The sequence below is a fragment of the Myodes glareolus genome, chromosome 3 (genome assembly GCF_982192425.1).
Source record: "Myodes glareolus chromosome 3, mMyoGla1.1, whole genome shotgun sequence".
Classification (NCBI taxonomy): Eukaryota; Metazoa; Chordata; class Mammalia; order Rodentia; family Cricetidae; genus Myodes; species Myodes glareolus.
The window spans coordinates 27447378-27469826 of record NC_142028.1 but is presented as its reverse complement, the minus strand read 5'-3'; the positions used below and the strand labels follow the sequence as shown (position 1 = coordinate 27469826).

Below are 22449 nucleotides of genomic sequence, written 5' to 3'. Positions count from 1 at the left end.
ACAATTCTGAGGACCATGTGTGTGCTGAGAATGAAACCCCAGTCTTCTGCTGAGCATCTCTCCAGCCTCAGAAAGTTTGCTGAGTGTCACCTCGATTCTGCTAGTTGGTGGAATTGTTCGGTTCTCTATCTTCCCGTTTATTTAGTTGCTGGTTATTGAGGTTTGGGGCTATTTATTTCTTTTTGTGGCTGTGATAAATACTCTGACCTATAGCAACTTGTGGAAGGAAAAGGTTTGTTTCGGTTTACAGGTTAGAGTTTATCATCGAGGGAAGTCAAAGCAGAAGGTCAAGCAGGAACTGAAATGGAGACCGGAGACTGGGAGAACAGGGTTTGTCCCAAGGTTCGCTTATCTGATACAGCCCAGGCCACACCCATAGGGATGCCACCCACAGTGGGACCGGCCTTCCTAAATCAGCTAGCAATTAAGAAAACACTTCACAGCTACAGCCATAGGCCAATATGATCTTGGCGATTCTTCAGTTGAGGGTCCCTCTGCTCAAGATTTGTGTCAAGTTAACAGCCCAAGCTAACTGTTACATGAAGGGCTCTCTAACAGGTCAGAGCATGGCCAGCATGGTGCCAGCAGATCTTGCCCTCTCCTCTTCCCTCTCTAAACTGTTAGATTACATCCCTAAAGCTAGCCACCAAGATCTGTTCCCTTATTTGACCACTTCCTTATGCCCGACTAAAACACCAAGGTCCAACTATCAAAATTCATTATTTGGCTATATTGACTGACCTGTCCAATCAGGGCTTACCAACTCTTCCCGACACAGACTTCCCCTTTTCTCCTTAACACTGCTGCAGCAGGGCACTGGTGGCGCATGCCTTTAATCCCAGCAGAGACAGAGGCAGGCAAATCTTTATTAGTTGGGGGCCAGCCTGGTCTACAGAGCAAAGTTCCAGGACAGCCAGGGCTACACAGGGAAACCCTGACTTGAAAACCCAAAACCAAAATAAATCACTCCTGCACAGACACTAGCCACTCTTTGCCCGAGGATCCAGAGGGAGACCCCCTCCAGCTCCTCGCCCACCTCATCCCCCCCCCCCACCTCCTGTACCTCTAGGGCAATGCTCCTTTGTGCTGAGAATCTGGTGTCTGGGTATGTTCTGCGTTGACTCAGAAGCCCCTGCACAACAATGCCTTCAGCTATATTTATGGCTCTCCATGTCTCTTAATCAATCTATCTTCCCATGGCTTGAAGCTCTATAGTTATAAGTTACATTTCCAGAAAGTGTTTCCTTAGGAAACGGTTTCATCATTATGTAATGCCACCCCCATTTTAACTGTTAACCGATATTACAACCCATTTTCTTTTTTATTGAAAAAAGATGAATTATTTTGTTACTTTATGCATATACGAGTATTTTGTCTGAATGTAAGTCTATGTACCACATGTGTGAAGGCTGGTGCCTGTGGAGACCAAGAGAGGGCATCAGGTTGCCCTGGAGCTGCCAAATGGGTGCTTGGAACTGAGCCCAAATCCTTGGCAGAACAGCCAGTACTCTGTCAGGACCCAAAGAAACCTGGTACAAACCTCACTCAGGATCTCCCATCACTTTTCACCCCACCCCGCCCCTGGGCGTGGCCTCCCTTCCCCCCAGTTTCTGAGTTCTCTATCAACTGCAGTCTCTCTTGGTTTTTTGGCTCCTCTCTTGGTCCACCACCCCCACCCCCACCTCTCAGGGCCGGCTCAGTCAGGACCCTTCCGGATACCTCTGGCTGAACTCTTCCCTCATATCTGCAATAAAACCTTTCTCAACCAGACCTAGGATCAGCCATGTCCTCATTTTCATTCATTAACCTCTGAGTCATCTCTCCTGGCCCTTAATTAAAATTTTTTGCATTTATTTTGTGTATGTGTGCTCAGGCACGTGCATGCTTGTGTGTGTGGTGTGTGTGTGTGTGTGTGTGTGTGTGTGTGTGTGTGCCAGAAGATAACTTTCAGGAGTTCTGGGGATCAAACTGGACATCAAATTCGATAGAAGTCTTTTTATTAGCTGAGCCATCTTGCCGGTCCCAATTTAACTTATTTTAGTTAGTGTTTGATGGTATATTTTCCCTAGTCTTTTACTTTTAGCCCACTGTAGGATTTCTGGAACTAGCATATAGTTGCATTCTGTTTGAACTGGAATGTGCAGGTAGGTGACTTATTTCTGTCACTGCATTTGTAACTCCTGTCACCGCTTTCCAGAATTGTTCAGGTTCATTTGAATGTTCTTTAGTATTCTTTTTCTTTCCTTCCCGAAACAGGGTTTCTCTGCGTCCTGAAACTCTCTTTGTTGACTAGGCTGGCCTTGAACTCATTGAGATCTATGTGACTCTGCCTCCCAAGTGCTGGGATTAAAGGCATGCACCACCACTGCCCAGCTCCATTTTTTTTTTAAAGATTTACTTTTCTTACTTTTGACATTGGGTTGTGAGCCTAGTCTTTAGTGGCTGAGCCATCTTTCCAGCTCCTTATTTTGTTATTTAAGACAGGGTCACATTGTGGAGCTCAGGCTACGATATTCCTGCCTCCGCCTCTCAAGTGTCGGGATTACAGGCCTGTATTACTGAATACTGAAAAGTCATGTATTGATTTTTTCCACTAAATTCCTCTGTGTTATTTCATCACCTCTCTGTATACATATATTTAGTGGTTGTAGGTAGGGATCAGCAAGCTTCTTCTGTGGTCAGATAATAAATATGTTGGGCTTTATAGGCCCAATATCTCTCCCAACATTCAACTTTGACACTGTAATACAAAAGCAACATTATGAAAACATCTAAATAAATGAGACATAATTATGTTAAAATTTTATTTATAAAAAAGAAGCAGTGTAGGGGCTGGGCAGAGAGCTCCATGTGTAAAAGTACTTGCCTTAGAACCTGAGTTTAATTCCCAGAACCTGTATTTTTTTAAAATTTATTTTTATTTTATTTTTTTTCAGAACCTGTATTAAAAAAAAAAACAAAACAAAACAAAACAAAATCCAATGGCAGTACAAACTTGTAATCCTAGTGCTGGGGAGGTGGAGACAACAGGACCCCTGGGGTTCACTGGCTAGCCAGTCTAGGCCACTTGGTAAGTCCCTAGCTAGTGAGTGTCACCAAAAAACAAAATCAAAAACAAAACAAAAACCACGGAGGGTGTCTGAGGAGCAATACCCAAAGTTGTCCTTTGACCTATACCACACATGCATACCTCTGTGAATGCATCCACCCACACATGAACCCCTCCCCCAAATACACACATGTACACACACACACACACACCAGGCGAGGCAGTGGACTTCATATAGCCTAAGGAGTGTGGTTTACCAAGTCGTCTAGGGATTACAGAAGACAGACTTATCACTATTTACTTAGAATTTGTTTATCACCTTAGTGAACTATGGAGGTATGTTACCACCACACAGGTCCCTTTATCTTCTTTTTTGCTGCTGTTTTTTAGAAACAGGGTTTCTCTGTGTAGCCCTGGCTGTCCTGGAACTCATTTTGCAGACCAGGCTGGCCTTGAACTCAGAGATCTGCTGGTCTTAAATGTGTGTGCCACCACTGTCTGGCCCTTCTTTTATGGTTAGCTGACACACCTATTTCTAAGAAGGACAAGAATAAAATACTACAAATAACGAAACTCTACAGACTGAAAATTAATGCTGAGTTCTAGGGAAGATTACAATCAAAGTAGTTTATCCTAGGCCCACGGATGTAACGCTAAGAGTTTGCCTATCATGACTAAGGCCCTGGCTCAACTTCTAGTACCACAAGAAAAAAAAAAAAGGTAAAAATCACATTTATCACATTTTGAGGTAAACGTACAGCAAGAGAAGTGGGTGGGGAAGGAAACTGGTTGGTTTTGAAGCAGGGTCTCCATATAAGCCAGGCTGTGTAACCAATTCTAGACCTGTACTCAAGACCCCTACCCCACTCTTGGGAGTGCAGAGTCAGGTGCTCCCTCTACAGGTGTGAATGAGGGTGCATGTTTGTGTGCACACATCCTTGCACTATGCTGTATTGCCAGGGTCTCCGGGGACAGCCTAGGAAAATCAAATCTGCAGGAGAGGCTCTAGGGCAGAGCTATTTCAGTCTGCCTCATGCACACCTCACGTTCAGGCTGCCTTTGAGTCCAGGTCTGGCAACGATAAAGGAGAAAGCTGTGATGGAATACTGAACCCTAGGTTCTCTCTGCTAACACTTTCCTGAGACCCCCATACTTATTCCATGCATTCCACCTGAGAGTGTGACCTGCCTGGCAGCGATGAGGACACTAAAGAGACCTTTGGGTCCCCTGTTTTGGCTGTCAATTGGACACCCCTCTGGAAACTTTTTCCTCTTTTTCCTCTCTCTTTAAGACAGGGTTTCTCTGTGTAACAACCCTAGCTGTCCTGGAATTCACTTTGTAGACAAGGCTGGCCTCGAACTCAGAGATCTGCCTGCCTCCAGGTTTCCCCATAAACTTCATGCTGGTAAGGAGAAGTCGAGAGGCTAACCCAGCCAGAAGGGAGACTGCTTTCTTGGAAAGAGATTCACAACTTGTCAGACCACAGAAAAGACAGTAGTGGTCTGGCCACACGCTGTGCTAGACTGTGTAGATAGGTGTGACTCTGCCCTCCACTTAAACCTTAACCTCACTTCAGGACCTCAGAGATGAACAGGGCGGGGCACTGGATCTCTTTGCCCCTTTTCCCGCTGTGGCCACACTGAATAAGCCTTTTTTCTCTTCCACTAGGAATTTAATTCTTTTAACTAGCTCGCTGGGTACAGCTGCTAAGCTGCCTTGCTGGGGCACAGGCTGGGCTTCTAAGCCCAATAATGAGCACAGCAGAATGACAGAGTGATGAGCCTACTGACCCAAAGATGTAGTCATTCATTCATTCATTCATTCATTCTTGGTTCTTCGAGACAGGGTTTCTCTGTGTATCTGATGCCTGTCCTGGAATTCACTCTGTAGACCACACTGGCCTCGAACTCACAAAGATCTTCCTGTCTCTGCCTCCTGAGTGCTGGGATTAAAGGCATGCGCCACCACTGCCCGGCAGATGTATTTATTTTTAAGTCTATGGGTATTTTGCCTGCATGTATGTCTGTGTACCATGTGCACGCAGTACCTACAGTGGCCAGAAGAAGGGAACTGGAGTTACAGGGGGTTGTTAGATATGCTATGTGGATGCTGGGTCCAAACCTGGGTCCTTGACAAAAGCAACAAGTGCTTTTAACCACCAAACCATCACTCCAGCTCCAGGAAATAGATTCAGGCAAAAATACAAAAAAATCACCCCAAACTCCAATGTTTAGAGTGCCTAATTTAACACAAACATTTTCTATTACCTCAGGCTTTTCAGTCAATATATATATTTACCAACAATCTGACAAAAACAAACATCAACAACAACAAAAAGCCACCCTGTATATCCTGCCCCACATATCTCATATTTGGCCAAGCAGGAGGTACAGGCTAACACTCCTGCATCCAGGAACTGGCCCTGCTCTTCTTCCTAGCATGGTGCCTTCCTCCTCGTAAGTTCATTCCTACCCCAGCTTTTAGTTGGTATCAAAGCCATGTCTTTGTTAGGTTTCTTTTTAACTCCAGGCAAGATGTGGCTTTCCCTGTCAACCGCTTTTCAGCTCATCCAACACTGCTTAGCTCACAAACCTTCAGTTTATAACCACACACTTGAGAACACCAGAAGACAAGCTCTGTCTTGCTCTCTCGCTCCGTGTCCTCAGTTTAACCTTTGCTTATCCCTCCTGATGGTGGTTGGACATTTCCCTGTTCTCCAGAGCCCTCAATACCAGGTCACAGTCAGTCCATGTTGTCATTCATCTGGGCAAGAGGGTTTCATACTCAGGACTTCCCAGCTTAGACCTGATCTAGAGATTTTTACATATTTAGTGCATGTGGACATGTGTGGGCATGTTCATATCAAGTACACATGTGTATAAAGTCAGAGGATAACTTGAGGGAGGTTTACCCACTAAGCCATCTCAAAGTCCCTTTTAAACTTACAGGAATTGGCACAGGAATTCTTGGTTTTGAGACAGAGTTTCTCTAGGTAGATCTGGTTGCCCTTGAACTCACTCTGCAGACCAGGCTGGTCTTGAACCCAGAGGTCTGCCTGCCTCTGCCTCCAGAGCGTTGGGATTAAAGACATGTGCTATAATCATCTGGCAACTGTTTATTTATTTGTTTATTTATTATGTATACAATATTCTGGCTGTGTGTATGTCTGAAGGCCAGAAGAGGGCACCAGACCTCATTACAGATGGTTGTGAGCCACCATGTGATTGCTGGGAATTGAACTCAGGACCTCTGGAAGAGCAGGCAATGCTCTTAACCACTGAGCCATCTCTCCAGCCCACAATTGTTATATTTTAAATGTATTTTGAGGTCTGACTGCCTCTGCCTCCTAAGTGCTGGTATTAAAGGTGTGTGCCACCACTGCCTGGCATGAACAGGGATTTTGATGCTGGTGGTCCACAGAAATACTGCCTTTGGTAGGCAATTACATCATGGCTACCAATGCTCCCTGTTTTCTGCCAGGTCACCCTGTGTAAAAAGCTTCCACCGTCTCAGGCATAGGCTGTATGACTCAGTGTTGGAAATGATCTGTTGTCATTCTTGGTGACTTCATCCTGCTGGTGCAGTCTTTCTGGTTCTTGCAATGATGGTGAGGGCTATCTGAGTGGCCACTAACCATTGCTCAGGGCCCTGATAACACCCATGAGGTGATTCCCGCTGACCACTGAGTCAGAAGCAAGCCTACCACATTTGAGAGAACCATGGCCTTATTGAATACCCTTTCCTTTTGTGGGAGGGGGGATCAAACCCATGCCAGGCAAGTGCAGGACCAGTGAGTTATACTCAGTCCAATGGCTCACATCTAAAATGTTGCCTTGTGAGAAACCTTGAAGTGGGAATTCAGCTCAGCTCTACCCAGATTCTTACCATATGACCAAAGACAATATGCTGGGGATTTGTTTTGTCACAGGGGCTTGCTATACAGTTCTGGGTAGCCTGGAACTCTGTAGCCCAGGGTGGCTTCAAACTTGCAGCAATTCTACCTCAACATCGTAAATGTTGGGATTGCAGGTGTGCACCACTGTGCCCAGTTGCCTTAAGCCTCTAGTTCAAGCTGATTTGTTGCAGAGCAGCAGTGCTGGTATTTATAGACATCCCTGAACTCTGTTCTACCCACCGATGTTAGACTAAGTCCACCTAAGTACAAAAAACTTTCCCCACCACTATGAGTTTTAGTAGCCTTCTTATGTATGGATTTCACGGGATTTTCTTGAGTTCTTTTTACTGTGGATATGTGTACATTTGTGTGTGGGTATGTTTAAGGGAATGCAGATGCCAATCATCAAATCTTAATGGAGCTGAAGTTAGAGACAGTTTTAAGCCATCTACTTTGGAGGCTAGGAATCCAACTTGGGTTCAGTGCAAGAGAAGTATGCACTCTAAACGACTGAGCCGTCTCTCCAGCCTCTGGGAATGTCTGATCTCTAACATATTCAATAAATAGAACACAGGGCGTCTCTGCTAATTAGCAATATCCCATAGGTATGTATGATGGTGTAAGCCTGTAATCCCAGCACTTACAGGAAGAAAGACCAGGAATTCAAGGTCCCCTTCAGCTATGCAGTTATGTTCTGTGCCAACCTGGGCTACATGAAACCCTGGCTCCAAAAACCAAAACAAACTAAACAAAACTGAGCAGAGGGTGGGTTGGGGAGTAATCTCCATAGCACAGGGTAAAAGCAGAGCTAAGGATGAAAAGGCCCATGGAAACCCCTACTCTGTGAGCTAAGTTCTATTTTATTTTTAAAATTTCAAGGTTTTTAGGGTTTGGAGAGATGACTCCTGAGCAACAGCACAAGCTGCTCTTGCAGAGGACCCAGGTTTGATTCCCAGCATCCACATGGTAGCTCAGAACCTTAAGTAAATCCAGTTCCAGGGGATCTGATGCCCTCTGCAGCCCCCGCCCCCTTGATACACAGACACACATGCACACACTTTTATACATTAAAAATTTAAAACTGCAAATATAACAAGCAAAGGAAAACCAGACTAGGCATGGTCTAATCTGTACGTATCATTTGCTACTCTGCCTTCAGAACTTCTGCTTGTTTTCTAATCTATTACATTTATGCATCCCTTCCAACATACACGCATACACATACGTACATACAGGGATCCCTGCAGTGGTTAGTTCTCTCATTCCATGTGGGGTCCAGAGATTGAACTTTTTTTTTTTTTGGTTTTTGTTTTTCGAGTCAGGGGTTCTGTGTGGCCCGAGCTGTCCTGGAACTAGCGCTTATAGACCAGGCTGGCCTCAAAGTCACTGAGATCCACCTGCCTCTTCCTCCCAAGTGCTGGGATTAAGGGTGTGCGTCACCACCGCCCAGCAAGAACTCATGGTTTTAGCAGACCTGGAGGCAAGAGACCCTTACATGTTGAGCCCTCTTTTCCAGCTCTAGGGAATGGGCACTTATCACACAGGGTGGTAGCACCAGAGATCAAAAATCATGATCTTGGGAGCAGTGGACAAACACCCTATCAAGGAGCTATACAGCTCAGCTCTCGTATTTTGAGAGGACCTTAACATGTAGCTCAGATTAGCTTTGAACTTGAGAGCCTCCTGCCTCAGCCTCCGAAGCTGGAAAACAGATGTTCCACTGCATCCGCCCGGCTTCACTGGTAAGTCTGAGAGTCTGGGAGGTCAGAGGGCAGCCTTAGGTGTCAGTCCTGACCTTCCACCTCATTTGAAAGTGGGTTTCTTGGCAGAACTCTGTCTCCTGCCCCCACAGCGAATGCCCGGCTAGTTGGCCCATGAGTGTCAGGGTAGTCTTCAGGGCCCGTCTTCCAGAAGCACTGGGTTGCAGTCACACCCCCCAGGGTCTACAGTGGATTCTGGGCATCTGAACCCGGTCCTCAAGCTTGCAGAGTGGAGATGTTATCCACTCAGCCATGTCTCCCTCCATAATCATTTGCCATGTTTCATGTATGTGAACCCTGAACTTTCATGACTTAGGGCGGGACATCTAGGACTTCAGCACAGGAGGGGTCAGTACATGTGAGTACTTGGGTAGGTGGTATGCTTGTTTAGGACTCCATGTACCCTGAGCACATGGAATCCTTAACCTTTGAACAAATTTCATGATTGAAAACCAAGCATACATAATGGCATGCCTTTGATTCAGCACTTGGGAGGCAGAGGCAAGGAGATCTCTTGTGAATCTGAGGCCAGGCTGGTCTACAGAGATCCAAAGACAGCCAGAGCTATACAGAAGAATGCTGTCTCAACACAACAAAACAAAAAGAAACGAACAAAAACTGAGTCCTCACTCTGCCTAGCAATCGTTTCCCTTCCCTTATGATTTAAAACAGGAGCTCTCAGTGTGTCAAATCCACGCTACACTATTGTGTCCTGATGGACAGGAATGGTGTGCCCCCCTGCCCCCCCCCCCCCAGGCAGTTCAAAGCTCTCTTGGCACTTCAGAGCTGTTAATGTTGAATGGAGAAGCAGTGGTCTGGAACCGGCCTCCAGGAAAGGAGACAACTAAGTTCCAAGGGAAAAACCAGGGCATGGGTAGGGGTCAGAGGGCAGGCTCAGAACACCAGAAATCAGCACCTTCTGTACAGTGGAGCGTCTGGGACAAAAAGGTTTATTTTAGAAGCAAGAGAATCAAGCAGCTTGCTTATCTAGGGAAAGCTGAAAAACCAAGAGTGGTAAACACACAGAATCCCAGCACTCAGCTAGAGACAGGAGGATCCTAAATTCAAGGCCATTCAAAGCTAGCCTGAAATGCAAAAGACTTGTCTCAACAATAACCACCCCCAAACAAACAAAAAACAAAAGGACTTTGCCCCTACTTTCCGGTCCAATGACTGCTAGTTTTAAGCAGTTAAGAGCAATTTGGCTATAGTCAGGCAGGATGACACCTAACTTTAATCTTAGCATTCTGGAGGCAGAGGCAAGTGGATCTCTGTGAGTCTAGGCCAGCTTGCTCAACATAGAAAGAAGTTCCAGGACAGCCAGGGCTACATTTAGAGATGCTGTCCAAAACAGAAAAAAAGGCAATTCATTCTAAATCCCCAGCTAGAGAACAGCACAGGCCCAGTTACCTACTAGGCCCTTCAAAGACAGCACTTCACACTCAAGTGAGGGTTTAACTGCCCACCCTCAACTGCATCCCCACCTCTAGAAAGCAAGCAGTGCTTCTAGGCCGACCTCCTGCTATACTTCTTGGGAAACAAAAGGGCCAAAGACCAACAAAGCTAATAGTTTTATGTGTTTTCAATGTGAAAATTCAAGTTCACTACCAACACCCGCCCCCTTTGTGATTCTGAGGTGAGAGGAACAGACTGCCCTGCGGGTCCTTGGGCGTAGGGACAGTGGCGGTCAGGCTGCAGCTCCACTGTTAGGACATGTGGTGCTCAGTAGGCGCCCATTACTTCTGGGCATGGGCTGAGGTATGGAGCAACCTGCCCAGGGTCTGGGTCTCCCGGCTGCTAGCCAGGAGTCTGCAAACAGTATCTGGTTCCTTTCACTTTCCAGCACTCGGCTTTAGAGGGGCTGGGGATTAGTCTTCTCCCTGTTAACAAACATCAAAGACAGAAGAGGCCCAGTTCCCGGCATTTTTGTACACAGATTTCTCATAGATTTATTTCTGTGTCATGTTATATATAGACCTATTCATATATACTTTTTTTTTAATATACAATCTATATTCCCTTCCCCAACAAAATCACAAGAAGAGATAGAAATCTTTCCGGGATTTCCATTGGGTTTCCTAAGATGATTAGTTAACAGAGAACCACTTCCTAACGTCTCACACACGGCTGTTCTCAGCTCTGGAGCCGCTGAAGCAGCACTCCCAGACCCAAGGACACGGGGAGGACAAGAAACAGCTGTAGTGTGATGGGTTCTGGGACCAAAGTGTCAGCCACTCCCAGAACTCTAAGGCTGGGATGAAGGTGAAGGACACCCTTCCCCATGGCTTTTCAGATGCAGCCCAATAGGCACAGGGAGGGAGGAGGAACTGCAGATTAGGCATGCAGGGGTAGGCATGGTAGAGAACACCTGTGGGTGGTGAAGATCAGCACCCTCCATAGGCCTGCCAACCTGCTCAATGACATGGGAAATGGGCACGAACAGTGCTGAGTGAAGAAGATGAGAGCAAGCGTGGCAGGAAAAGGAAATGGAACACAGAAGTACCAACCAAACGTGACCTGTACTGGCCTTTTCCCTATAGAGGATGTGGCTTATGTTTGGGGGTGGAGGAGATGAAAAGTCATGAGCTAGGATTATCAGCTGGCCAGGGGCACAGGAAGGCTCTCTGAGGACTCCTAAGGGGTAGGCAGGTAGGCAGCTGGGACCCCACAATCCCAGGGAAGAAACAAGTCCTTTCAGTTCGACTTGGACCAAATCTTGGCGCTCCCTCGGAGTCTGGCAAGGGGAAGAGAGAGAGAGGGGATGCAAGGGGTCCCCTAAATCCTGGAGGACACCCCCACTCCCGACCCCATGCAAATGACTAAAGCAAGTGGAGCAGCCAGGCTGAGGTCCCCAAGGTTAAGAGTGGGGTACCCAGAAACAAGCGGCTCCCCGTACGGGCTCACCCCTTGCCCTTTGAGGCTTTCTTGCTGGGCTGGCGCTGGTTGCTGCCAGGAGCTGGTTCTCTCAGCTCTGTCAGGTGTTGCTCAGGATCCTGAGAAGTGGCCGCAGCTGCTGCTGCTGTTGTAACTTTAATGGTTTTTTTAAGGTTGGCAACCTATCAGGATGAAAGGAATGGGGGATAGCAAAGTAGGTTCCAGAACCTGACAGGTCCTGATATCTTATCAGTTTGCCTCATCCACATCCCAGTCCCTGTGCACAAGCCAGGAGTCCAGGTTGGGGAGCTGTAGTTGATCGCATTCCCTGCCTTGTTTACCTCACTCTCGATCTGCTGCTTCAGGCCCAGCTGCTGCTCCTTGTGCTGGTTGGCACGGCTGACTTGCTCCTCGATGCCAGACAGCACAACCTCACAGCCCACGCACCTGTGGGAATCATGGCAGATGAAAGGTGTCAGCAGAAGAGGGCTGAATAAAGAAAACTAATAAAAAAACTCAAGAGCAAGCCTCTGAGCCGGACTCGAAACCCTAGCCTAAGCTGGGAGCACCTGAGGACCAGCTCCGACAGATTCTCATCAGCAAAAACCCTGGAGTTGGATAAGAAAGGGATAAGGAAGTAGTTGAGTGATACATACAATGTGGGTGGGGCCGGGGGTGTTGGAGAAATGGCTCAGTGGAGAAAAACACTGTATTGTTCTTCCAGAGAACCTGCACTGATTCCCAGCACCCACACTGGGTGACTCACAACCACCAATTCCAGGGGATCTGACATCTCTGGCCCTGTGAGCACCTGCACTCATCTGCACACCCACCCCTCTACTACACACACACAGCTAAAAATGATAAAATAAAATTCAAACAACAACAAAAAGATGTGGGTAGAAACCACACACGAAATAGGAGTGCCAGCCATGGTGGTGTGCAATGGTGCATGCTTGTAATCTCAATACTAGGAAGAAGAGGCAGAGGATTTTGGGATACACAGTGAGATCATAATACATTTGGACAGGGATACAAAAAAAGAAAAGGAGACAGAGACCCATAGCCCATGGTGTTATGTGCCATTGTACTAAATTCAGCCTATGACAGTGATAAGCATCCCATTAAGAAACCTCAAGAGCACCACTCCCATTCCCTTCCCCAATTACTGCCCCAACAATTCTGCCTCTTAGCACCCAGCATCCCTGTCAAGCTTGTTCCCTTGGAAGCCCCTGGAGGAAAGTGCTGGTCTCTTTCTCTCCTCTTGGGCTAACCCTCTGCATCCCAGCCCTGTGCTCTCCTGCTTGTATAAGGAAGGAGTCAAGGCCTGACAAGTTCTCACCACTCCTGCAGGGTTCGGGCAATGGCACTGAGGTCCTGGCGCTGGATGTCCCGCCCAATACTGTAGTCAACCTCTAGCCGCTGATTGCGCTGATCCAGGGAGCCACGAAGGACGTCGGCATACACAGCCTCAATCACAAGGTCTTCCAGTTGGCGCACGTTCCGAAGGGCAAGAGCCTCAAGCAACACCGCATATGGGATGCACTGGGGCCAGGGACAGACGAGGGTTCAAAAGCAGGGAAAGTCTTTCCATAATCCTCTCCTCTTTTTTCCACTTTTCCCACAAGGCCGAGTCCCACCTGCCTTCAGCTCCTATCCCTAAACCATTTCCTAGAAAAAATTAGTTCTAAAGCAAAGCAAGGTACCAGGTTCTCATGCTACAGCCCAGCCTGACTTGGCTCACTATGTAGTCCAGGCTAGACTTGATCTCACACTAATCCTTCTGCCTCAGCCTCCTTTGGCAGTAGCTAAGGATATTGCATTACATCAGCTTGACATCAGAGGTTCATAGGAGGGGCCTAGAATTACTGTGCTTAGCACACAGACTTAGTCAAGGCATCCACAACTATGAGCCCGACTCCAGCAAAAATCACCAGGGCTCAATTCTAGTGAGCAAGTGGGAGAGAAGACGAGGGACACATGATGGATGTACTGTGCCGAAAGACTGCGACCACAGGGCTACTTCTGAGATACACACATCTTAGCTTAGCAAACAGAAGCTTGGTGCTTGCTTCACAGGAGAAGAACCCCATCTCTAGCTCTGAGGCCTAGAACTCTGTATGGCGATGAAACAGGACACCAAACACAAGAGATAACTTAGAACTCAGTCCACACTGAGAGACTATCAGCCCTAAAGGACTGCAGTACGGAGAACTGGTTCTGATCGAGCCAGAGGGAGGTCAATGGCTCTCCCAGGAACAAACAATAGGATGGCAGGCTTCAGGACTGTCACTTACCTTGACTTTGGCAGCCAGAGTGACAACCGAGAGATGTCGAAGCTTATTCTTCTGAGCCTCGGTAAGTGGGGGAAGATTCCTGGCTTCAGCTAGGAAAGGAGCAGAAGCCCACAAGTCTTGTCTTATTATTAGCAGTTCCTTCCAAGTTTTCTGTACCATCCTGATCTTAGGCTGCCAGGTTCACTTATGGCATCTAAGTAGGGAACCCCAGGAGTTTCTTGCAGGTCTCTCCAGAAACCACCCTTCTCCTGCCCCACAGCGTCACAGCTCCAGCCCCTAGTTACCTAAGTAGTCAGCATAGGTTCCATAGGCAAACACTGTGAGCAGTCGGAAGGTGGAGGCAAAGTCGCTCTCTGCCAACTGCAAGAACATAAGGGAAGTGACAGGAAGGACCTATTTTGAACTCAACTTGTTGACCCCATCCTTCAACAGAACCTATCCTGGTCCATCCACCAAGAGGCTTTCTCTACGTCTCCAAACATACACCCTTGCTCTAAGGGCTCATTCACTTCTACCTCTAGCCCTTTGACATGTTACACATTAAATTCTTACTCTAAATCAGGGTTGAAAACATTCCGTGTTCAGAGGACCACACGCAGACATCAGACATTGTCAATGACGCTATTTTGGCCCCCAGAGGTCACAGAATTTGTGGCCTGTTTCAGACCATCCTCAGTGAGGTGGTCTTACATCATCCACTAGTGTTTCATACTGCCCCTCACTCATCCTGGCACGCCATCCCTGCAGGCTCTCACTGAACAGTACCTTCTAACAAGGCATCTGCAGGCCTACAAGGATGCAGCAGAACCGTGGCCCTCAAAGTAAACGCTTGCTAAATAACCGACTTACGCATTTTCATCTACTTATCTGCTCTCTTTAACCGAATACAAGCTTGAAGGACAAGCCTAGTAGCTTGCACTCTGCAGAACACTAAACACTGTTAGGCAATTGGGAACTGTAGATAAAATCAGGAACAAAAGATAGTTGTCTATGGAACAGCAACCAAAAACCATTACATCCTCTGGTTCAACCACAGGCCTTCTAAAACTCGGCTCGGTTTAGCCACACCCTGCTACCAGCCTCTCAGGACACAGGCTGGGGCCAGAGCATGGGCAATCTGTTTGCTCGGTCATTTCTGTGAGTGGTTCTCTGCTGTGTTCATAGTGATTTACTCATTATCTACCTTAAATGAATTAGTAAATGGGACACTTGCTCATTCTTTCTATTTTTAGGAGGCTTTAGACTTCCCACAATTTTACTTCTGTAACTGTGAGGGGCACTGCTTCTTAGGCTTTTCTTTTCTCTCTTTAAAGAGACAGGGTTTCTCTGTGTAGCTTTAGAGCCTGTCCTGGAGCTCGCTCTGTAGACCAGGGCTGGCCTTGAACTCACAGAGATCCACCTGCCTCTGCCTCCCAAGTGCTGAGATTAAGGCATGCATCACCCACCACCCGGCATAGTTTTTCCTTTTTGCAGTTCTGAGAATTCAACCTATAGAGAGCCTCGCATACTACAGACAAGGGCTCTTTCACTGAGCTACACCCCTACTCCTTTTTGAGGTGGAGTCTAAGTTGCCCAGGCTGGCCTAAAGTTTGTGATGCCCCTGCCTTAGCATCCCAAGTTCTGAAACGGTAGGCAAGCATTCTATCAACGAGTTATGTTCCAGCTTCTCATCACCATTTTTAAGAGAAAACTGAGCCTTTTAATATGGTTTCTCTGATCAAGGTGACATGATTTTTGTTTTTGTTTTGTTTATTGAGACAGGGCTTCTCTGTGAAATAGCCATGGCTGTCCTAAAACTCACTCTGTAGACCAGGCTGGCCTTGAACTCACCTTCCACTGACTCCTGATTGCTGGGATTAAAGGTGACATTATTAAAAGGCATCACACTGGTGGAAAAGCTGGAACTTACAAGGAGTATTCTGAATGACCTGCTCTTTCCCCTCAAAATTAAAAATCCAGCTGGGTGGTGGTGGTGCAGGCCTTTAATCTCAGCGCTCGGGAGGCAGAGGCAGGTGAATCTCTGTTCTAGGCCAGCCTGGTCTACAAAGCAAGTTCCAGAACAGCCAGACTGTTACACAGAGAAACCCTGCCTCGGGGGCGGGGGGTGGGGTGGGTGGTGGTGGTGGGGTGGGTAGAGGAATCCCTGATCGCTTTGGCAACACAGTCACAAAAACGCAAATGATATAGAGAAGATCAGCATGGCCCCTGAGCAAAAATGACACGCAAGTTCGAGAAGTGTTCCACGTTTTTAAATAAGAAAGAAAAATTTAAATTCTGCACAAGGCACTGGCAGGAAGATTGTCACAAGTCCAACATCAAGCCAGGCGGGGACTGACCCTAGTCTAGAGCAGTCAAGCCTTCACAGTGAAACCTTCCCTCAAAAAGTGTGTGTACAAAGGGAGGGGCATTAAGTTTACAGATTTCCCCCCATCTCCAAAGGGAAGCACAGACCTTTATTTGACTGATGGTTAATTATCAGTACCCTGTTCACCTGCGTGCAACTGATTACAAAACGGGCCCACGCATTCTTAGAAGAAACTTCGGGCCCAAGGCAAGTAACCCACCTCTCTAACATTGGGCATATCCAGCAGTTCCCCAAACACGTAGACACCAGGGGCCTCCAGCACCTGATGGATGAGCGTAGCCAGCGCTGCACCCTTGGCCGACTTGGCCAGGAGCAGAAACTGCTCCTGGTTCTGCCCTGTCACCTTCACCTCCGCACTCATGGCTGCACCGAGGTGCGGGGCTCTGGCCTCAAGTTGTCTGGAGCTGCAAGGAAAGAGGAACATGAAGCTAAAGGTCCCTGGGCGCCGTCAGGGTCTGCTCAGCTCAAGGGCAGGGAACTGCACTCCAGAGGCACTAAGTCACAAATGCACTGAGAAATCAGGTCACGAGGTCTAAAACCCAGCTCTAGGGTTCCTTAAAGTTCGCCACGCCCACCCTGTCCCCCAATCCAGGGCCTAATCCTAAGCCCCACCACGTGCACCCCATTGAGCCCCAAAACAGAAGAGGCGGTGAGGGAAGCGGTGGCACATGGTGTCCAACCCAACGACGACGCACCCCCAGCTCTCAGCTCGTGTCCTGCACGTGCCCGCAATCACGTGACCTCACCTCCACGCTCCTCACTCGTAGCTCCACCCTCCCTTAAAGCGGCAGCCCCGGTACGGAGGGTCTGCGCCCAAGGCTGGGTCGTACCCTGAAACAGACTACCGCGGCTACCTGAAAGCCTCGTCTTCCAGCGCACGGGGCGGGGCGGCCGCTCCGTCACCTCCGGCAGCTGCTCCGAGCTTTTCCTGCCGCCTCCCGCAGGGTCGCTCTAGCCGCCCGCGTCTATGGCCAGCTTCTAGGGCCGTACTTCCGCTTTCGGGAGGCGGGTTCCCGGCGACTATGGACTGCTTCCGCTTTCCGACGGCCCGGGACGTGCGCTCTTCCGCTCTGTAGTTAAGATTTATGGGTGCCAGAGCGGTGAGTGCAGGACGCTGAGGAAACCCCAGCTCGGGGGAGATCCTGGGTCGCCGGTCCGCCCGGGTGCTGCAGGAGGGGAGAGAGCGGCACGAAGTCTCTGCGGCGACTTGAGCTTCAGTGGCAGGCGAGAAGACGCAAAAAAAAAAAAAAAAAAAAAAAAAAGTAGAGAGGAGGGAAATGTGACGAAATTAGCGGTAGTCATAGTTTGGGTAGTTCAGCCACTTGTGTTTTTAAGAAAAAAAAAAAAACTTTTAAAAGGTAAAGGAGCCGGGACTGGTGGCACATGCCTCTTCTTGCATTTGTGAGGTAGAGGCAGGAGGATCAGGAGTTCAAAACCAGCCTCAGTTACATAGCAAGTTCCTGGGCCATGTGAGAATCAGTCTCAAAAGGAAACAGCAATACCCCAAATAGTAAAGGGAGTGGGGGTGTATTGGTCAGGTTTTCTTTTGTTAAATTTTCAGAGCTGTACTGAATGACCAGACTTTTGGTTATGGATACCACACGTAATCATTGAGTTATATTTTGAGCGTTTGAATTTTGAAACACAGTTTCTCTGGAGCTTTAGAGCCTGTCTTGGAACTAGCTCTTGTAAACCAGGCTGGCCTCGAACTCACAGAGATCCGCCGCCTCTACCTCCCTAGTGCTGGGATTAAAGGCGTGGGCCACCACCGCCCAACTTGAGACTGGGTTTCTTTGTATAACAGCCCTTGCTGTCCTGAAACTTGCTCTGCAGACCAGGCTAGCCTCAAACTTATACAGATCTGCCTGCCTTTGTCTCCCAAGTTCTGGCATTAAAGGGAAGTAAGTAGTTATTTAAAGAACCACAGATTTATCTCCAGATAATTTGATGGGGTCTTTGTTTTTGAGGGTCTCACTATGTAGCTCCTGGCTATCCTGCAACTCATTAGAAACCCACCGGCTTTTGCCTCCCTAGTGCTGAGATTAAAGTTGTGTAACTACACTTAGGTATTACAAAATTTTTCAACTACTATTGTGATAGCTATACAGACAGAAACAGTAAGATCAATTACAGTGTTTGGGTGAACGATAACGTTGATGTGGACCAAGCAGAAGCAGTAGAAATGAATAGCCAGACTGAATTTAAAGGTAAAGGGAACGTTATTTGCAAGTGGATTAGATGCAAGGTGTAAAAGAAAAAGTTTTAAGAATGATATCATGGGGGCTGGAGATATGGCTCAACGGTTAAGAGCACTTGCTGTTCTTGCAGAGTTCCTGGGTTCTGTTCCCAGCACCAATATGATAGTGGAGCTGTCTAACTCCAGTTCCAGAGGGTTTTGATGCCCCCCACTTGCTGCAGGACAATGGTCTGTATCCTGTCACTTGTATTTTAAATAAACAGTGATTGGCCAGTAGTCACGCAGGAAGTATAGGCGGGGTGGGGCAACGAGAATTCTGGGAAGAGGGAAGTTTTAGCCTGCAGTAGTCACCCAGACACAGAGCAAACAAGAAGTGACTGCTTTGCTGAAAAAGGTACCAAGCCATGTGGCAAACACAGACAATAATTATGGGTTAATATAAGTTATAAGAGTTTAATAAGAAGCCTGAGCTAATAGGCCAATCAGTTTATGATTAATGTAGATCTCTGTGTGTTTCTTTGGGACTTGATGACTGCAGCAACTGGGCAGGACAGAAACCTCAGTCAACACTCCGTCCCCTGGCCTCCACAGGCACCACGTGCACATGATGTACATACACACACATGATGTACACACACATACTTGATGTACATACACACATGTACATGATGCACATACACACATCCAGACAAAATACTAATACATGTGCAATTTTTTTTTCTTTAGGACAAGGTTTCTCTGTTGTAGCTTTGGCTGTCCTGGAACTTGCTCTGTAGACCAGGCTGGCCTGGTCTCATAAAATTTTTTTAAAGATTTATTCTGTATACAGTGTTCTACCTTCACACCAGAAGAGGGCGCCAGATCTCATTACAAATGGTTGTGAGTAAGCATGTTGTTGCTGGAAATTGAACTCAGGTCCTCTGAAAGACCTTAACCTCTGAGCCATCTCTCCAGTCCTTATACATTTTTTTAAGTGTGTGTGTGTGTGTGTGTCTGTGTGTCTGTGTAAAACAGCCCTGACTGTTTAGGAACTCATTTGGCAGATCAAGCTGGCTTAAATCTTATAGATCAACTTGCCTCTGCCTCCAAGTTCTGGGATTTAAAGCATTTACTACTACACCAACCTAAAACCTTAAAAAGAAAATGACGTTACAGTCAGAATTACACCTATAAATCCAAGGGTTGAGAGGCTGAAATAGGATTACAAGTTCGGGGGGGAAAAGACAAAATAATAATTAAAATAAATTGTACAAAATTTTTAAATTGTGCCTCATGGACTGGAGAGGTGGCTCAGCCATTAAAGGTTAGGCTGACAACTAAAAAGACAGTGCAGATCATTTAAATTTTATAAAAAAAAATTCCAGAAAATGTAAAATACTTATTCTATGAGATTAGAAGTATTTTGATAAAATCAGACAAAGATCAAATTAGATTAGAAACTATTATAAGTCAACATCACTTATTAACTGATACCAAAGCTATCAGTAAAATATGAATCCTGAAGTGTGAAAAATGGAGGGTATCAGGACTGTCTTGAAGCCAGACATGATGACTCATGCCTATCATACCAACATTTATCAAGGTAGGATTGTTGTGAGTTCATGGCTAGCCTACAGTGTGAGATGATGTCTCAAACTCCTCAAAAAGGAAGGTACAATGTAGGATTCCCATCTGTATGCTGTGAATACCATTGGTTAATAGAAGCTACTTTGGGCCTATTGCAGCACAGAATAGGGTAAGTAGGAATTCCAAGAGGATAGAGGAGGAGAAAGTAGGCGGAGTCAGAGAGAAGCCATGTAGCCACTTCAGGAGACACTGTATGGAACCTTACCAGTAGGCCACAACCATATGGCGATACACAGATTAACAGAAATGTGTTAATTTAAGATATAAGAGCTAGCCAATGAGAAGTGTGAGCTAATAGGCCAAGCAGTGTTGTAATAATACAGTTTCTGGGTGATTATTTTGGGTCTGGGTGGCTGGGAACAAATGAGCAGCCTCTGTCTACAAAGGTTCATGGAAATAGAAGGCCAAGAATATATTTTTAAAATTACATTTACTCGGGGGGCTGGAGAGATAGCTCAGCGGTTAAGAGCATTGCCTGCTCTTCCAAAGGTCCTGAGTTCAATTCCCAGCAACCACATGGTGGCTCACAACCATCTGTAATGAGGTCTGGTGCCCTCTTCTGGCCTGCAGGCATACACACAGACAGAATATTGTATACATAGTAAATAAATAAATATTTTTAAAAAATTACATTTACTTGTGCATGTGTGACTGCACATGTACCACAATGGATTTGTATAGGTTAGACAATAGCTTTCAGTAGTTGGTTCTCTCCTTCCACCATGTAGGTCCTGGCGATTAGACTCAACTCGTCGGGCTTGGCACCAAATGCCTCTACCCACTGAGCCATCTCACTTGTTCCCAAGGAGATATTCTGAAAGAGGACCAAGATATAAACATTAGCTTTATCAGATACCAGGCATATACTATGACATACAAGACCATAGTATAGTTCTGTGGTAGACTACATGCTTAACATATATGAGGCCCTAGTTCAATCTCCAGTACAAAGAGGAAGCATTGCTGGGTGGTGGTGGTACACACCTTCAATCCCAACACTCAGGAGGCTAATGTAGTCTACAGAGCCGATTCCAGGACAGTCAGAGCTACACAGAGAGACCCTGTCTCGAAAGCAACAACAAAAAAAGAAAGCATACTATTTATATTCATAAAGACAGATGGACACTGGATCATAATAGCCCAGATCAGATCCACAAATATTTTGTGACTCTTTGCCCTTTCATGCAAAAAAGAAATAACGCACTTCTCACCGATTCTGAGAACTGGATATATATGAGAAAGATAAAATTGAATCTTTACCACAAATCTATTCCCAGTCCATTATAGAGTAAATATAAAAGGTTTTAGGATATAATTTAGAAGAATATACCCATGAATTCAAGACAGAGAAGTCTTTATTTTTGCTTTTTGAAACAGGTTGTCTCTATCTGTAGTCCTTCCTGGCCTGGAATCCTCTAGCCCTCTTCCTCTGCTTCTGGATTCCATTCTGGTATATAATGCAAGTGAGGAGCATTTAATACTCATTCTAACTATTAGTTGAAAAGATTGATACATTTGGCAACACTTGTTCATCAAAAGACAAGCCACCAGATGGGGATATAGGTCAGTTAGTAGAGTGTTTGCCTAATATTTACAAAGCACTGGGATCAATCCCTGGTACCACATAAACCGTTTGGTGGTACAAGCCTGTAATCCCAACACTCAGGAGACTGGGATGGGAGGATCGTCTTGGATACCTAGTGTTTGAGGTCAACTGGATTATGTGTGACCCTGTCTAAGGAGGACCACCACTGTGAAGAAGAATCTGGAGCTAGGGAGATGGCCCAGCCAGTAGAGTGCTTCCACACATGCATGTATTGACTTTATCAAGTCCCAGTACTGTGTGAAACAATGCTGGGCACAGTAGCATGGATTCCTAACCCTAGTTTTGGAGATCCCCGGAGTTCCCTGACCAGTTAGGGCTAGCAGAACTGGCAAGCCTTTGCCCAGTGAGAGACCCCTTCTCAAAACAGGTGCATGGCTCCTGAGGGATGACCCCCACGGTTGTTTTCTGGCAGGCACATATGCATACACAGAGAGAGACGCATGACTAACAAAAGCAAGATGTGATCAGGATGAGGCCTCAGGTCCAATCCCCCAGTACTACAAAGAGAAAGGAAAGATAATGCTTCAGTATATTTATCCTTATTTAAAGATGTGTCCAGGATGCATAAAGAACCACACAGGAAAAAGAAAAACAAAACCGAAAGCCTTAACAATAAAGTTACAAATGTGAACTAGAGGTTTGAACCAACACTTCACAAAAGAAATCTGCAAGGTCAACAAACAGAGGAAAACTTCCTCAATTTCATTTGCAATGATGGAAATGCAAATTCCAGCCACAATAAGTAGCATTGTCCACACCAGAGCTGCTAAAATTAAACCC

General features: G+C 46.5%; 1 protein-coding gene and 1 non-coding gene across 6 annotated transcripts; one reads left to right on the top strand and one right to left on the bottom strand.

The window, feature by feature from the left end:
* Positions 1–9638: 9638 nt before the first annotated feature.
* On the bottom strand, positions 9639–17246 carry Cops7a (COP9 signalosome subunit 7A). 5 transcript variants are annotated; one of them, XM_087904237.1, is made up of 8 exons: positions 16987–17146; positions 16440–16644; positions 14160–14235; positions 13876–13964; positions 12921–13123; positions 11920–12025; positions 11609–11760; positions 9639–10584 (listed from the first exon to the last, which is right to left on the bottom strand). In XM_087904237.1, exons 2-8 carry the CDS (start codon positions 16599–16601, stop codon positions 10557–10559), a joined length of 816 nt encoding a protein of 271 aa, XP_087760363.1. In that variant the 5' UTR covers positions 16602–16644; positions 16987–17146; the 3' UTR covers positions 9639–10556. The 5 variants fall into 5 exon arrangements, with proteins under 5 accessions (XP_087760363.1, XP_048300146.1, XP_087760362.1 ...); XM_048444189.3 differs by lacking the exon at positions 9639–10584 and adding an exon at positions 10628–11438 and having other exon boundaries at positions 17095–17246; XM_087904236.1 differs by lacking the exon at positions 9639–10584 and adding an exon at positions 10628–11438 and having other exon boundaries at positions 17071–17198.
* LOC125407118 (U6 spliceosomal RNA) lies at positions 16019–16125 on the top strand. The gene has a single exon (XR_007234118.1). It is a non-coding gene; the product is annotated as a U6 spliceosomal RNA (small nuclear RNA).
* Positions 17247–22449: the final 5203 nt, after the last annotated feature.

Bases quoted from the DNA above. Each gene is read 5' to 3' on its own strand.
- Cops7a (XM_048444189.3), bottom strand. From the start codon at position 16,601: ATGAGTGCGGAGGTGAAGGTGACAGGGCAGAACCAGGAGCAGTTTCTG. The intron at 12,026-12,920 runs GTGAGAACTTGT...TGATTCCCACAG, and splicing joins GCCCGAACCCTGCAGGAGTG to GTGCGTGGGCTGTGAGGTTG. The intron at 11,439-11,608 runs GTGAGCCCGTAC...TCCCCTTGCCAG, and splicing joins AAAGCCTCAAAGGGCAAGGG to ACTCCGAGGGAGCGCCAAGA.